The sequence below is a fragment of the Microplitis demolitor genome, chromosome 8 (assembly GCF_026212275.2).
Source record: "Microplitis demolitor isolate Queensland-Clemson2020A chromosome 8, iyMicDemo2.1a, whole genome shotgun sequence".
In the NCBI taxonomy this organism is placed as follows: Eukaryota; Metazoa; Arthropoda; class Insecta; order Hymenoptera; family Braconidae; genus Microplitis; species Microplitis demolitor.
The window spans coordinates 14,970,591-14,988,800 of NC_068552.1; the positions used below are offsets into that span (position 1 = coordinate 14,970,591).

The following is an 18,210-nucleotide window of genomic DNA, read 5'->3' on the forward strand; positions in this document are numbered from 1 at the left end:
TGAGGTCAGAGCCCGTCAGAGATCGAAGGTTAATCGCGTGGAATCGCGTAATTACGCATCCGCTGCTCGCTCTCTTTCATTGGCACGAGCATCACGAGAACAAATTTTTCCTTTTTTATTTTTTATCAGTCCTTTTTTACGTTTTTTGTTTTTATTTTTTGTTCACTACTGCTTTTTTTTTTTTTTAGTTCCACGCCAATTTTTCATCTGTTCTGGGAATCTGCAAAAATTACCAGCGCAATGGAGATACAGATATCTCTCTTTAGTCTGGTTGTTGAGAGGAAATCACTCTCATTGACGTTGGAATGTGTGAAGCAGCCACGGTTTACCTTGCTTGGATTTTGCTCGTCTTCATGTCGATTCCATCCGGTAAATTAACTCGGAATTTCCATAATCTTCTCTTCATTCATGGTAAGCACTTGATGTATATCTATTATCAGATAAACTGCATGATAAAAAAAAATCTAATTTTATAGCAATTTGTTTACTTTTTTCTGCACTTTTTTAAAAATAATTTTCCACTTTTTACAAGATAATTTACAAAAAGAATATCAAATGTAACTTATAGTTAAAAAATGATGCTCATATTTTTTCCGAGTCTCATGAGCTCTGCCGAGAGTCGTTAAAAATAAAATAAAATATGATAAATATAAAAGCTAGGGTGGAAATTTATAATGCAACTGGCCAGAAATAGTAAATTTAATATTATATAAAGTAATGGAATGAAGTTATCGCCAAGTATTGTGTTTTTATAAAGCTCTGGAGACTCGAGGGGATGTAAAAGTCATTTTCCCCTTCGAGTGCATGTCGAACATCCTGAAAAATATACTTATGTACATATACTTGCACGAGCTTTGTACAAAGAGATATTAAGTATTTATGACACCAGTGAGCGTTGCAGAGCGATGGCGTGTGCGCGTCTTAATGAGCTATACCACCGAGACAGCCGCTCGCTGAGTCACTCCCCGTGCATTACAAACATACATATATATATATATATATGTTGAATGTACAGACTGTCCCCTCACATAACACACCGCGTTAAACTCCCTACTTTCATTTTATTATCTGTCTCCTGTTTCACTTGATCGTGTGACTTTTATCCGCATGACTCGCGTTACTATTCTTCCTCTTTTGTTTATTTTAATTACTCTATATAGATAATAAAAATAATAATAATAATAAGCAAACAAAAATTTACGGCGATCAGTTACGTCTCCTTCTAAGCTTAAATATTTCCGTTTGCATATTTGTTACATCTGTACACTGTAAAAAGGGCGGTATTAACATGGAATAACGATGGTGTAGGTGGTGTAATTTGGCGGTGTTAAAATAAGAAAAAAAATGTATTAAATATAAAAAAATTTAATGAATATTATCTGGGGGAAATTTCAATTTTGTTATGTATTTATTTAAATAATTATTTATGTTATACGTAATTTATTAAAAAATTATACAATTTTACTCCCACCAATTCAACCACCGATAATTTAATTAATTAATAAGAACAGTGTTTAACTGCAGTGGTTGAGTAAGCAAAACTATTCACAAAATATAATATTTTTAGCACCGAAAAATATTTTAACACCGATGAAGAATATTTACACCATCGGTGGTGTTATTTTAACACCGATTATTTTAACACCTTCACCACTGGACTTACCTCGGTTTTTTTTACAATGTATGTAATCTTATTAAAAAATACTGCAATAATTTAGAATAGAATCCAAATAACTTTATTTGAACATTTTTTTTTATAAATTTTCTTCGTTATTCAATTGACTTTATTAAAATTTAGTTAAACTAATTATTCTTCTGTCAACCATGAAAATTTCATTAAAAGTTTTAGTGAACTAAAACGAAATGTAATTATATTTTGTCAATTATCTGTATCCATTATTCGTATTTTATTACTTTATTACAAACATATTGTCTTTAAAACGATAATCCGAAAAAATTTAAATAACTTTTATTAAAATAAATTATAAAATATGTATATACGTCTAAAATGTAAATGGTATTTAGCTTTAACTCTCATTATCGTGTTCAACTTTTCACTCTACTTCACGGTATAGGATTACCCAAGTGTTCACCCACGGGACAAACTGTAGAAAATTCTCTTGCTACTTCTCGTAAATTTAATCTGGCTATTCGCGAAGCTGAGACGGCTTTGTCGAAACGATGAGCAAGAGAAAGATCGTTTAATCCCACGAGGGATGATGTTAGACGAGTGCTCTTGTTTCCTCAAGTCATTAAGTAATGACTAATAATATATCTATAGTATTTAACAATATATATTCATCCATCTACATCTATATCTTTAAACACAGTCATAAATATTTATACATATAAAATACTATTAAATAAACTTCATATCATTCGAATCTCGCGTGATTACAAGTAATTAATCGTGTCGCTTATTCATTCAAACTTATTTATCCATTAACTATTAACTGTTTGCATTTTAATAACTTTATTTGCTTATTATTGTTATTATTAATGTGAGCTACTCTTTCCTCAATGCCGAGCCTTTTGGTCATTAGGCATCTTGAGGCCCGTATCCTCTGACGTCAGGAATCACCCCTACTTAATAAGGGTCGAGAAAGACTTTGAGATGAATGGAGAAGATGTATTTCGTTGGGACTCTCCGAAAGGACCCAACCTTCCCCTGATTATATCAATTATTATTAATCATCCGAATTATAGGATTCAGTTAGAAATTTTGTGTTAAATTCAACTCAAATCGTGTGTCGCAAACGGTCTACATAAATTTTTGTATAAATTCAATACATTGCCTTTTGATCTTTAACACAACTTTTATGTTAAATAAATGAACACATAAAATCTTTAATTTTGACAGAAAATTTGTGTAAATTTAACAGACTTTTCATGTCAAAATTAAATAAAAAAATATAAGCACATAACCTAATCAACTCAAGTATACATCTAATCTTAGTACGATTCATGTCAATTTAGCAAACAATTAGTTCGATTTTCTGTGATTCTTCTGAAAAACGGAGATATGAATTGTCCTCCCTTACAGTGCCCTGGTGGAAATTTTTCGGACTTCTGTCTTAAAAAGTCTTTGGAACTCTGAAAAAGTCTTTAGAACTCTAGAATTGAGTTTTTAAGACAGAAGTCCGAAAAATTTCCACCAGGGTGATAATAAAAAAAATAATTGAACCTGACCATAAAAATATTCAAGTTATCTATGACCATATTTAATTGTAAATCAATTATAATCCAAGTTTTTTTGCAGACAAGCTGCTTCAATGCTTTGCTTGGTTATAGTAATGAAGATACCCGCGGGTGTTTAGCTAAACAATACAAATTTTGTGTTAATTTTCGAATAACATACAAAATCTGTTAAAGTAAAATAACGTAAACGTTTGTATTGAATTAACAGATTTCTGTGTTGAAAATCAGCACAAAAAATTTAACCACATAATTTTTCAACACAAATACACAAAATTTCTAACTGCGTGTCCAAAATATACGATTAGTTGTTGATTTAATTATGTTCAATAGTTGAATACAAATTTGGTTATATCAATGCCAGACCACGTTGGCCATCTGACGGAAATTGAAGTAAACGCATGCAGAAATTACTATGACCATAGTAAAATTTCAAATGGTCGTATCAGGACTTACTGTAACTCCTGTAAATTTTACCATAGTCACAGTAATTTTTGCATGTGTTTACTTCAATTTCCGTCAGATGGCCAAGATGGTCCGGCTTTACTATGACACCATAGCATTTCAGAAAAGAATAATTTCTTCGTAGTGTATTAGCAAGTGAAAAACATTAAAGTGTCCTTCTTACATTAATAAATTTTAAAAAATGATTGGTTTCTTCTTTCTTTTGTTTATTATTTTAAATTTTTACTTTGCACAAAATGGGTAAACAAAAGCGCGTACAAGTCAGATATCTAAAATGATAGTGCTTAAAGATGGCGCGTGGAGGGTTTTAGTGAAGTTTGTTTGACCTCTTGGACCAATGCCAAATATAAATTGGCTATTGACCAAACTAATGGTAGTGTGTTACTACTCCAGTGCGTCGTACTGTGCTGAAATGCCTCAGCCTTGTTACACGTCGTATATTCGATTATCTACTGGTTTATTACATAGACGTGGTCAGAGAGAGCTCATTCTATTCCCCAATGTATGTTTACTGTTTAACGTATATATTGTAATATTAATATGTATATAAACATGCAACTAACAAATTATTCATTTCCGTGAGAAAAAAAAGTTAATGGTGATTACATCTGATTAAAAGTTTTATGGAAAAAGTTTAAAATTTTTTAATTAAATAAATGGTTGATGTTTGTTAAAATTTTTTAATGAATAATTTATAATGGGTGTTGAGTTTTTTAGGTTTTATTCTAGTGTTGAATGTTAAAAATAGTTAACCTCAATCAATCGTTTGGTTGGAGAATTTTCGGTCGGCTGTCAGATTCGTACAGGTTCGTAGTCGGATGTAATTTGACGCACGTGATTCGTAAAAGATCCTAGTTAGCAGGCGTTATATAGGTGGGTAAATTACATGACAGTGGAGTGAAAATTGAAGGACTGCTTGGGGGCATTGTGGCACATGGCAATTGAAATTAATTGGAAGTGTAATAGTAGGGAAAGATAAATAAAAAAAATGGAGTAGATTTTTGGAGTATAGGTGTGAGTTTAAGATGATGATGATACTGATGATGATGATGATACTGGGGATTTCTGGTACATAAAATAAAATGGCAAAATTGTCTGTGCATGAATCAATTGATGCTAAAGTATTTCAATCATAGCTTTATTGCGTCAAAGAACTCTTAAAGATAAGTGAAGTGAAGGAAAGCATGTTACTGAATTGTGTAAAAGAGCAATAACAGAAGTAGTAGCATTAAAGAGTCGCAACGACGACAATGAAAAAGTGAAAAGACCAGAGTTTTAGCAACGAAGAAAAATATAGCCGTCGTTGAAAAGAAATTCCTTAGGCGTCAAGTACCCTAGGTGCTTTTTCTTTGTATACTCGAAGGATTTTCTTCTAATGAAATAATTAAAATTACAAAGCTTCCCCGTGACATCCGGCTTAAATATCGCGGTAGAACCTTTTTTTTTTTATTTATTTTTTTTTATTTCGTGTGTGCAAAGAGTTAAATTTAAATTTTCTGCATCGGTAATTGAATGCGTCGTTGGCGCAAGGAATTACGTTCTCGGTGTTTCCAATACCTACCAGCAGAGTAATTAAGTTCGATAAACTTGCTGAAGTTGTTGCGGTATATTTTGTTTTATTTTCAAGCCAAAATTTATGTCCATCGTTGAGAGTAGAATAGCAATAAATAACTTTATTAAATTGAATTAATTTATGATAATAAGGGCCTTTGAATTATTAAAATATGGATTTTTCATTTGCTATTTTATTTTATTTTATTTTTTTTCTTTTTCACCGTCTGGTTATTTTTTGCCCTCCATTATCAGAAATGACGACGAAGGGTCGTGACAAAGAGAAACACCTCAGGGGATCTGGGGACACACTATGTCTAGGGTACATTACAGTGTATCGAGAATCCCTTGGCTCTTTTTCTCGGCTACAAGAACCATCAGTATCCTATGCTATACTATACATATATTTATATACATATATATACTGAAAGTACGTGCGTCGCGTGATCCAAACGTGTTAAAATATCGGTTACTTCGTGTTTCAGATGGTAACTCGGTTATTATTTGGCAAAAAAGATGCGACCAAAAGCGAGTACAAGAGCAACATAATGTTGAGTTGAAACGTTTGATATCGAAAGCACACATTTTACATCGTTAAAATTTTACGAGCTTGGGCTTTGTAATCATACGATCCTTTTTATTTCTTTCGTTTGTATTTCTCTTTGTCCTTTTTTTTTTTAAGTTATTTATTTATTTATTTTCTCTCCGGTAATATTTACTTTTAAGTCTTAACTTAAACATTTGTTAGCAAACACACACACACACACACTTACACAACTAAATTGCCTGTGGCGTAACTTTTATTGTAACGCGCGCGCTACGCCAACTATTTGGCTAAACAGCCATCGGCATTTTTGACCGGTCACGCCTACTGTTTGCTTCGCAGGAATTTGTTTTCTCACGTGTAAGAGTCACTATCATTATAGCATCATCGCGCGACGTCGGTCTAGTTTACAAAGGTGATCATCTTAAAAATAAAAATATTAAAAAATAAATTGATCCCGAGAGCTACAGGATAGCCAGCGTCTTTTGACGGGGATAACGATGCCGATCACCTGGTACGTGTTCGCTATAAGGAGATTCTAAATTTATATACATATATATACAGGATATAAAATATAAAATATCGGATGTATTGAAACCACACTAAGCTTAAAAGACTTATGTATGAAAAGTATGAATTTGTTTTTGTGTGTTGGTGGGATGAAGCCCGACACTTTACTAAAAACTCTTTTGTCTCTTATTCACTGTTCTTTATAATAAAATATCATTTTCTTTCACCTTTGTACTTCCTTTCAAGCCACTCATCCAAGTCGTTCTCTATACATGCCCGTATCTACCGGATAATAGAGTGCCACCAAGACTCGATTCATCGAGATTCTAACGTCGATTTATTCTCTTATCTCTTTGCTCGTCTTTCCCTCTCTGTCACCAAACTTGTTCGATTACCGCGTGTTTGAATTTCAGGTACACTTATCATTATTTCAAACTTACGGAATAAGACTTTTAATGAACTTGTATCCGATTTATTATCATACGGAGAGAGCTGGGCAAAATGGGCGCACTAGAAAAATGCAACATTGTTATCCAATTTATAAAATTTTAAAAATCATTAAATAATTTTTTTTTTATAAAAATACGTCATTACTTTAAATTACTTAAAATTAATTATAAAAGTAATAAAGTAGAGCATTCAATTGAAGAAAAAAAAATTCTTTTGCACTCTATTTCTCTCGTGGCAGACCATTTTGTCAGATAATTTAATTTTAATTGCTACGTCTCTTCAAATACGTGTAATTTTTATTTTTGTGATTTAAATTAATATCTTCAGTTCATAGCACTCGATTTTTAAATTTTATTGAATTATTATTCATTTCTTAAAGTACACGAATGATTTGTTAATACGGACTATTTCTATTAGCGACCTGATGCGGTTGTTATGGAAGGGAAAAAAAATAAATAAAAATAAGATTTTCTGCGTACAAGATTACGTTGCTCAGAAAAAAAATTACTAATACTACTGCAATATTAGTCCTAGTAGTAGTAGTAGTAGTAGTCGTAGTAGTAGAAGTGTATATATATATATATATATCAAAGTTTTGGTTGGCTCATGCGCCTCGTCGTCGGTTACATTCCCTAGTGAGTCTAAAAAATTAATGTTACCATTAATAATTTCTGAACTTCGTTTAGTTTTTTATAACCGAATACAGGGATAATATACATATACATATATATTTTTTTAACCCATAAAAGTTACGATTCCCCACGGATACAACGTATTTAAATAATTGATGCACCCCCGTAGACATTTTCATTATTCTATAACATACATATTATATATAATATCAACTATATATATATTATTTAATAAGTTTACGTTTCAATTGTGAGTATAATATAATATACCATTTGCGAGAAGGTTTATTGAATGGGAATAAACGTTGATTTTGAATGCATATGATGAATCGGTATGAAAATATTTTCAATACCAAATAAATTGATAGAAAAATAAAAAGTAATAATAAGAATAAAATATTTGAAAAAGTATGAAATCTCGTGTACTTAGTTCTGAATTTACTTTTAAAACTTTTGGTTTATATTTCACGAGTCTATGTTGCAGTACGAACAAGTTTTCGTCGCGTATTTTCCAACCGATTGGTCCGCAACCGCGAGCGGCTGCCTTACTGTCAACTTGATCGATCATCTTGCCGCAGAATCGTGAATTTATTATTGCAGACAAGGTCTAGTCTGTCCATAATAGCGCAATCATGTCATCTCGAGTTACATATAATAAATTGCTATTGTTATTTATTGTGATTATCAATAGAAGCTAACGTATAAAACCTATAGATTTTTTAATATTAGATTATCTGCTTTGTGATATTAAACTGGGTCATTTTTTTTTATTTACAACCGCTTGTGTACTGAATCCAAATAAAATGGGTGAGTAACAGTACAGTGCTGTTCAATAAAGTAAATTAAAAATGCAATCAATAATTTCTATTAATTTCTTATTACAATGTAATTAATTATGTGTTCAACCAGAGTTCACTGTACTTCGACTATTTTTACTCAATCAATTGTGCAATCAAAATTACTAAATGCGTTAAATTTTCATTGGTTAATTTCATTATTTCAAATCATCAAATTTTTAATTCAAATTAATTTTAACTTTTTCCCATCAAGTTTTTAATTTAAATATAATTTAATATTTAATATAGTTATCAATGTCATTAGTCTAATATTTATGACTTAATTTGAATTTTTATTTGACATTTATAATATTAGTTTTATATTTTTTTCAAATTTTATACAAATAATATTATCGTTTAAATTATAAACTCTATTACATTTTAGACACAGCAATTTATTTTAGTATAGGTGATGAAAGACTTCAATTAATTCTACCAATATCTATATAAAAAAATGAAATAAATTGTCGGAGTGTTTGGTGGACAAAAAAAATTTATATGTATAGCCCATAAATATTAAAAATAAAAAGACATTGTGTATTTGTAATAAATTAATATATAGACAGCGTGGTTATAGTTAATCCCGGACGATTGAATCGTGCTCGCGCGGTTGCAGGGCGGAGACGGGAAACGGCAATGAATGAGTTAATCAAGTGGCATCAATTCGGGCTTCGGCTTGCCACAATGTGCTGTAAAAAATTTATATATATATATATATATATATATATATATATATATATATATATATACACATCATATATAGAGGCGCCACTCTTGAAATACGTCAGCCACTAATTAACTCAATACAGACCGAACATCATCCTTAATGTATATATAATATGTCAAAATTATTCTTAGAAACTAAAAAAACAAAATTTTTAATCTTTAAATTATACTAGATGGGTTGTGAAAGGGATAAAATATGTAAAAAAAAAAAGAATTTCAAATGAAAAACAAAATTGCGTAATGCGTGTTATAATAATTATGTTAATGCCACTTCTCGGGGTTTTTATCTTGATGAATTCGATAACTTTCAGTGACAACAGTGTCTTCTATTATATATAAATATCTACCTGACATGAAACAGCACGAGGTCCATTGAAGTGTTAAATTTCATTTGATCGATCGTTGGTATCCTATTTTCGACATTCGATGTAGCGTCCGGTGTTTGTGACTCGATGTCTCGAATCAGTGGCAATTCTTTTGCCGATTGTTCATTGATCTCCCAATTATTTTTTTATTATTTCTACTCCATAACGCGCGGAATAAAGTCTGATAAACACGATTATTTTTTTATCGTATTCGGCAAACTTTAATTATTTTTAATTACTGAACAATTTTTTTTTTTTTTAATGTTCAATATAAATTAACAATAACCAATTACTCACAAATATATGCAATCAATATTGACATTATTTGTACCACAGTAATGTACCCTATTTTGTTTCAATTTTTTCGAGTAAATAAATGATCATACATGACCTAGGTCCTGATTTTAATTAATTTTTAATAATGAATGCATAAAGTAATTTAATTAATGTAATTAATTCAAATTAAAAGCCATTCGTTATTCAAAGCTTGTTATCTTTTAAACTTTGCAACTGTCGTTGCTTATAACTCTTATGAAAATTACATATAAAAATTAATATTAAAAAAAATTACCAAATAAATTGAATTTAAAGTTGCACCTGGAGATTTATCGTATGCATATATGTATATAAAATTTGATACAAAAACCGGGTGTGCTATATCATATAGATTATACGTTATTGTCATTAGATTATCTATAACACATGCACGCTTTTGCTTTGGCAAACCCTTTAACCAGCCGGCAACCAATGTCACCTCACCCCCTTACTCTCCCAGAGGTCCATGTTTAAAATATGTAATTACTAATTAGTTATGTCCCTACACTCTTTACCGCAATTTATCGAGCGTTGTCTAATTAATGACTTGGTGAATGCTACTGCTATCCAGTTGGACTAAAATTTAATTACCCATCATTATCACACTCCAAATTGTCGATTTATTCATTATCTCATGCGTAATTAAAAGTTTTACAACCAATCACAATGACATTTATTGTGAATCAATTGGACGATAAATCGTAACTCTGTTTAATTTATGTAGCTAAAAAAATCACGGTTAATTTTATTTAACCAACTTGTCTACAGTTTACGAGATATTTCAGTCATATACTATCGTGTATGATAATAATAATAATTTTTAAAAAAATAATAATAATAATAATAATGATAATAACGGCGAGACGCGTGTACTGAAGTAAAATCAGGAACGTATGACGATGCACTGAAGCGTGACCGTGGGGTGATACTCGTTAATGAAAAAATATACATGGCACGCTCCCTTACGTTTATACGTTTTTGTATAATATATATGCTTGATTCATCATCATATTTCCAGTAAATATTGTTTTCATGTCATCCCACCCACGCATTTGTTTGCATTTCAAACCCTTAGTCATGGTCTGTACTATTATACTACTATATATATGTACATATATATTATCAACAAAAAATTTATGAATTTTTATTATTTTTTTATCTGTACTCCGAAATCATCAATTTGAATTTTCTAATTCTATTTTGTGACTTTTACTGTATTTTTAATCATTATAATGAGAGTTGTCATCGGATCTTAATTTTTTTGTACTGAAATTTTTCAGTCATTGTTGTATTTGTAAAAAAAAAAAAATAAGTAATGACAGTGACATAAATAAAATTAAAGGGAATGTTAATTTTATCAATAAAATGTCAATTGAATAATTTTCGTCAGTCAGAAGTAAATTTGGATTCTTGTCAGTGTCTCGTCCATCGTCTATTCATGATCACGACGTGCTGGAGAGGTCGTGATGCTTGTTGGTAGTACACCAGCGATCGAGGGTGGGGAGCGGCGGCAAGCGTCGCGACGCTGTTCGGGACCAACGGGAACTATGCGTCTGGGCGCTCATCGTGCGCCAGTATCGAACCCGCGATCGTAGCGAGCGTATGCACACCTCATACGCACCATTGTTTGCATATACATATATACATATATATATATATATATATATATATACATTCATATAAATATATACGTTCCATTCAAATATATACAAACGTACTTATGCATATATACAGATACACATTCGCATATTTAACCCGCGTACGCTTTCAAAATTGCTCGTTTAAATTTGCACTCGCATTATTAAATAGTAAAATAAAATAACAGTGACAATTTAATTTGTTTTTTTTTTTTTTGTTTTAATTTTTATTAACTGATGATAATTATAATTTGGATAAAAAGTTATTACTTAACATAATTAAATTATAATTTAATTATGATTAATAAAGCAAATGCTCCAGTGAATATTAATGATAACAATGATAGTAATAATAATAAATAACTGATAGTGGGGTGGAGTGAATAAAAAATGAAAAAAAAAAATTCAAGTGTGAATAAAATTTCTATTATTTGATCTTGATACTGCACAGAATTGATTGGATAGCAGGATCTAAAGTCAACGCGACATCAAAGGACTTGTCAGAGTAGGGTACGTTTTAGGGTTTTTCCTTATTTCTCAAGTCAAGATGGAGCTTTAACTTTTTTGTTATTTTATTTTTATTAAAATTTGTTTTTTTTCAACTTTTTACTATTTGTACGCGACTAACGGAGCATACGTTAGCTTTGTATTATTGCGATACAGTCTCTCGGTGCAACACATATGTGTATGCAGTGCGCAGTGAGATTTTTCATCGCGATTTGTGCAGCACCCTCTATTCTTCGTCCGACGAATGGCCCAATTTTATACGTGACGTTGTTGCAACCACCTTATTTTTCTTATTCTGCTTCTACATCATCTGGAGTAAAAATACTCTAGTACTACTGTTATGTGCTCACTTCAATATTCTTTTGTTAGTGAGACACTTACAGTTTATCTAGGCGAAAAAAATAAAATTTTTTTATTTTAAATTACTGTTGAAATGGTAAATTAGAAAATTTTTTTTTCCATTTATTTAAATGGAAATTTAGTGCTGATCATGTTCAAAAAAATTTTAAATTCGGATAATTTATTTATACAAACTTGAGCATAATATCGTTTGTTACATTTTTCATTAAAAATTTAATTTAATGCAGCAATTTATTAAAATTTTTTATTCCATGTAAAAAATAGTCACAACCTTTTAATTTATTTCTCTTTACTCACGATGTAAAACAAATTTTTATTTATAAAGTTGAATACCAGACAAACTAATTAACATCAAATTTAAAAAATTTCAAAATGTAAATTGTAATTTAATTTTCACTTGCAAAAAAACTCGCGAAATAAAGGCGTGGAAAAATAAATTGTGTATTCTCGGTGATCATTAAAGGTTTAATCTTCTTCGCGGTACTCTATTTTAATTAGACCGAGGGTAGATATTTGTTTGCTCCTTTTTTTCGTTTTATATTTATTTACATTATCATTATTGTTATTTTATTTTTTTTTTGTTGCGGTCATCTATGTGGCAGTAACAACATGTTATTAAAAATAATTGCCCGGAGCCACTTTCTGTATATTAATAAAATAATCGATTCCGACGACTGGTTTATTCGCTACCTGTTGTATTTATTTAACATTCAGTTTTTTTTTAATATCTTGCCATTTTTTGATACTTTGATCTATTTTATTATGTACGCTCTGGTATAAAAATAAAAGCCCTGCATTCTTTTCATAGTTATTTTAGATTTTTACTGATGTTAGCATTTTTCAGTCAGAAAATCAAAGGGAGTTTTACAATAAAATTTTAAATAAATTCATTGAATGTTACTTCTAGTTGGATAAAACTATTCCAAACTAGAATCCATTCATAGAGGAATTTTGGATAACATTTTGATCGAGACATTCTCGTGAAATATCATACAATTTTTAAATACGACATATAGGGGTTGGGGAATAGGCGGTGGCCCCCGGGTCAAAAAAATAACTTGACTTTGACGTAATTTTAAAAATTGAAAATACAGCAAGTCTAGCAAGACAAAAGTAAAACAAGTCAAGGACAAAATCTTATTTTCATTTATGAAAAATATATTTTTAGATATGAATAAACCTTTGGTTTTGACTTCCTTTTGACTAAGTACCGATTTATGCCAACTAAGTCAAATTAAAATCATTTTGTCTTAGATTTGATGTGGGTGATTTAAATTTCAGTCAAATCTGAGTCAGCGTGACTTTAATTTGACTTAAATTTTTAAATTCAAAAAGCCATATTGAAGTTGAAAAAAGTAAGTGTAGCCAAAATCAAGGCAAAAAAGTCAAAATCAAATTATTTTTTTGACCTGGATAAGCAAGAACGTTACAAAAAATCAAATTTTTGTAATTTTGTATTTACTGTCATTTAATTTTTGCTGATATTTATATCAAAAAAAAAAATTTCATTCAAAATAACAAAAAAAAAATTAAATTCAACATTTTTGGACAGAACGTGGTACAGTGAATTGAAAATTATTTTATAGACATGGTGACTCTTTTTTAATTATAGAGTAAAATTATTGAAAAAATAACAATAAATTACTAATTTAAAATATTGAAAAAAAAAAAATAAAAAATTTTCAATACTCCATTGTGCTCGAATCGTTTCTATAAAAGAATAGTTTTTTCAATCACAATACAACGTTATTAAAATTTATTTATTTAATTTCGTCAACAAAAGTCAATATAAAATTGAGTAATTACATTTTGTAATTTTATTTATTGTTTTACTCGTTCCAAATTCAGTTAATTAAATTATTTGTACTTTGATCATTATATTCAACACTCATAATATATTATAACAATGTTATAGTATAACATACTTATTAAAGTAATTGAAAACAACGAACATATTTTCAATTTTAATTTCATTATTCGAAACATGCATTTTAATTAATTATAACAAGTTCACTATTGAACTTTGTTTTACAAATGCAATTCAATTAATTTATAATATATTTAAAAAGTTCTATTGATAATTAATAAAAGTAGGGGAGGGAGTGGTAAAAGAGGGTACCTATGGAAATACTAAGTTTTCGATGACTATAATACGCCAAATCTTTTTGTTTTTAATTATATTCAAGGTAAATAGACAAAATTTTTAGCTGCCGTTAATAAATAAAATTTTCTTTTCTGGCGGGCAAAATGGGGTGCCCTTTAAAAAAGTTAAAAAAAAAAATTTCTAAAAGATGATCAAATTTTATTAAATTAAATTTTTTTTTTATGTGAAATACATACAGAAAAATTACATTTCACATCATTGGTGACTACGAAGGCAGAAAAATTTTTTTTTTGTGGGGCAGAGAGGCCCTCTCCAAAAAATGATAATTTTTTTTTTTTAAATTGAATTGTTATCAATTAAAAAATAAAACATTATTTTCGAATATTTTTAGTGGCCAAATTTACCCCAACTACAGAAAATCAGCCGAGAAATGAATTGACATTTCAATTTTTTTTTAATTTAACGATAAAAATATGAAAGAATCATATCTCAGAACTTTCGGCTGGTCCATTTTGCCCCAGGTGTCATGCGTAGGGTTTAAAGTGATCAAAAATATCAGATATGCAGTAATTAGACGAAAAAAAAATTTTTTTTTTTTTTCACCAAATTTTGGGGGTACCCCGTTTTAACTACCCTACCCCCTTTTGCTCTCCCCCTTCCCCTAATTTGTATAATTTTTATATAAATTTCATTGTAAAATTTTTGCGCTAAAAAAAATAACCAAAAATTATTTTAGCTAAAATATGAAAATTTTAATTTTAATCGGGTATGAACTTAAAGTTTACGAATGTAAAAGTTTTATTTGACAATAATTTTATCGAGAGCTAGTTACAAAATTTCGATAAAAAAACTTTAAATATATTCATATGTATATGTTATGTACATGGACGTAATTATTTGAGTTTATTTTTTATTCGTTATTTAGTCTAAAAGTCCACGATAGTTCGAGAAAAATAAAAGAGTGACGTGAATCTGGATGACATACGGAAAAAACTCAGCTTTAAAAGTAGAATCAGGAAACTGTAGAAATAAAGTTGAGGTGAAAATGTGCGCTTGTGTGTTACGATGGCGCAAGTGCAAAAAGCTGAAGGGTGCTTTAATGATCTTATATAATAATATATGTACACAAATTGCTTGTTAGTAGTTTTTACTTAATTGTAGTCGTCAATTACATGTTATATTTGACGACCGAACGTCAGTGTGTGTCTAGATACTCGAACAGAAAAATTGGGCTACTTGTAAGCCACCGGGGCGTTCAGTGATGCCAAGAGCTTGAATACTTGACTTTATTACTCGAGTTCATCAATCATCGGGGATAAAAAAAAAACCTCGATTCACCTTTTCAACAGTACGTGACTTAGGCCTTGTCTCCACTTCTAAGTGTTATTTTGACACCTCTGGGGTTACTGTGAAAGTGTGATATTTTATGCTATATTATATAGTAACACCATGAAGCAACGTTGATATTGCTGTTTATGCCTTATGAATAGATGCTTCTGTTTTACTCTAAACGTTTATTTTCTTATTAACTTCCTCTTTATTTTAATGCGTGCTCTATCATATTTAGATATTTTTAAAATTTATTCCCTCAGCCAGGAAGTGAAAAAAAAAAACTATTTTATTTTATTTAAAATATTTAACTTCCTTTTCAGTAAGGAAATATAAATAATAAATTTTCTAAATTATTTCGCAAGTCGGAAATGAGTTTACATCATAATTAAGCGCTTAAAGAATTTTTATTTAGTTAGCAAAGTATTTAATAACTAAATTTAAAAGAAACAATTTTAACTTATAAATATATTAAGTCGTAATGGTGAAGCTTACAACACACAAATTATTAAAAAACATTTGAAAATTATTCTTACTTACGGACAGTCACCGGGGAGTTGGGTTTGACTGGAGTTGAGTTGCCCTACTAATTTTTCTTATTTCAAGTTCCATTTCACAAGTAGTATCTCTTTCATTAGTTCGTGACTGAGTCCACTAGAACCTCTGCTAACATATATCACGATTATTATTCTTATTCTTATTCTTATTCTTCTCCATCTACTTCAACTTCTGTCTCTACTACTTCTACTTTAACTTCTTCTTGGTTTCATTTCTTTGAGTTAGCAGTGGAAATCGTTAAGAGTCTATTCACGCGAACTCTTGTCGAAATAGAGACCAAGTAGAAGACGAGTAGGATGTCATTTTCCCATGGGCACGCCCGCAAACTTTTCTTTACTCTCATAGTCGGAAATCTTTGCTGGACGTCAGGGATTTAGCAGATATGTATACACGTCTTTATCACTATTTATATATATATATATATATATACATGGGAATGTAGTTTTATAAAATAAAAAAATAAAAAATGTTTGCATCATGGGATTTAAAAGTTTCCGTCAATTTATCAGCGGGTGTAAAAAATAAAACAAAAAATATTATTCATTGGTATTTTAATTTTATTTTCTTATCATTTGTAGTTACAGTTTTTCCCATTAGTCTGAGTCTCTTTTGAAGTTTTTAAATTTTCTTTAAGAGCAAAGCAATTCTCAATGAAACCAGAGAATCCTTAGATAGAAAAGCTTTTGGGTTACACCGTAGTAAAAACTAAGAAATTTTCTATTTATTTTTTTATTTTTCATTCAACTCTCTCTCTCTCTCTTTCTCTCTTTTTCTTTTATCTAGTCAGAGCAGCGGAAAAAGCGTGCTCAGAGACTCTTGAGACCAAGTTTTCCATTACTACAAACCAAGTTTTCTCAATCGAAATTCCAAGTACGTATTTTATTTTTATTTTTAAGGACACCGAGGGAGTGAGTCCAATATTCGAGTGCTTCAACAGAGTCTTCTCTACACATCAAAGACACACATTCTCCGCATTACCGTTGGCGTTCAAGAGTTGTATCGATATTTCTGTATGTGATGGGTACACATTTTGACACAAAGAACCATCCAAAGTGGTTAAGTGCTAAGCTTTAATGTTGAAAAAAAATAAAAAATAAACGAAAATATATTTTAACAACGCGTTTTCACATAAAGTATTAAAAGCGGCAAACGCATTTTTAAATCGCGAGTGAGTCAGTGAGTGAAGTACACGGTGGGTGAGTGAAGGACACTCTGGAGTGCTGAAGGCCGGGCTAAAGAAAAGAGGAGAGTGTGTGGAAGAACATTGGGAGCAGACAAGTGAAGAGATGAGGTACCATCCGGCGGTCATCTTCATTCTCCTGCTTGGCAGCGTACGTGCGCAAGGTCAGTCTCCAAAAATTATCACTATTTTTTTTTTTTTTATTATTCTAGTCTATACTTAAACTTATAAAAAATTTTTTTCATTCATTGTGACAATAAAACTCGACATTATAATCCCAGATCATAAAAATTTAATTAATTAAATAGTCATAAAAAATATATTGCATGATTAATTAATTAAAAAATAAAAATTACATTGCTACTGTCATAAATATATTTTAAAATTAAATTAGTTAATTAAATTATCAAAAATATTTAGCTTCAATAATTAAAAATAAATTAAAAATAAAATAATTATTTTAATAAATTAAAGTGACTAAAACTCTTAATTTATTATTTTACTTTGCTGTAATTAAATAAATTAGCCACCTTCCACATAAAATATATCAATAACACAGTTGATTAAAAAACTTAATGCAATAATTAAATTTTACAATGAAGAAAAAAATTTTTTAACAATTACTTGAGGCATTGTAATAGTACAATTGCTTGTTGTTTGTACGTGGAAATGAACTTGGTACCATTGTGTCTGTTTCTATATAAATAATGTCTCGTTTGAGATAAATTAACCGGTCGCGCACCCACGCTAAATAGTACGCTCTACTGAGACATGCTACGGGACCGCATTACACCTTGCACTATTGACCCAAGACCACTCATTTGCACGTATCATTATTATATGAGATGGCATAGCAAGGGAACTGTATATCGGCAGCAATGAGCGCCGAAGCATATCCAAGCTATTATGGGTTAGCCAGATGAGTCTTGACGGTATCTATGTATAT

At 30.0% G+C, this 18,210-nt stretch overlaps 1 protein-coding gene across 4 annotated transcripts in view; it reads left to right on the top strand.

The window, feature by feature from the left end:
• Window positions 1–305: 305 nt before the first annotated feature.
• The window catches only part of LOC103580376 (nephrin), a 147,361-nt gene continuing 129,456 nt past the window's right edge, over window positions 306–18,210 (top strand). For 3 of the 4 annotated variants that reach the window (XM_014443908.2, XM_014443910.2, XM_014443911.2), the window contains exons 1-2: window positions 11,518–11,736; window positions 16,981–17,428. In XM_014443908.2, coding sequence (XP_014299394.1) covers window positions 17,371–17,428 — 58 coding nt within the window. In that variant the 5' untranslated portion in view covers window positions 11,518–11,736; window positions 16,981–17,370. Of the gene's footprint in view, window positions 412–11,517; window positions 11,737–16,980; window positions 17,429–18,210 lie in introns of those variants that run through there. The other variant, XM_014443909.2, reaches the window with a different exon arrangement.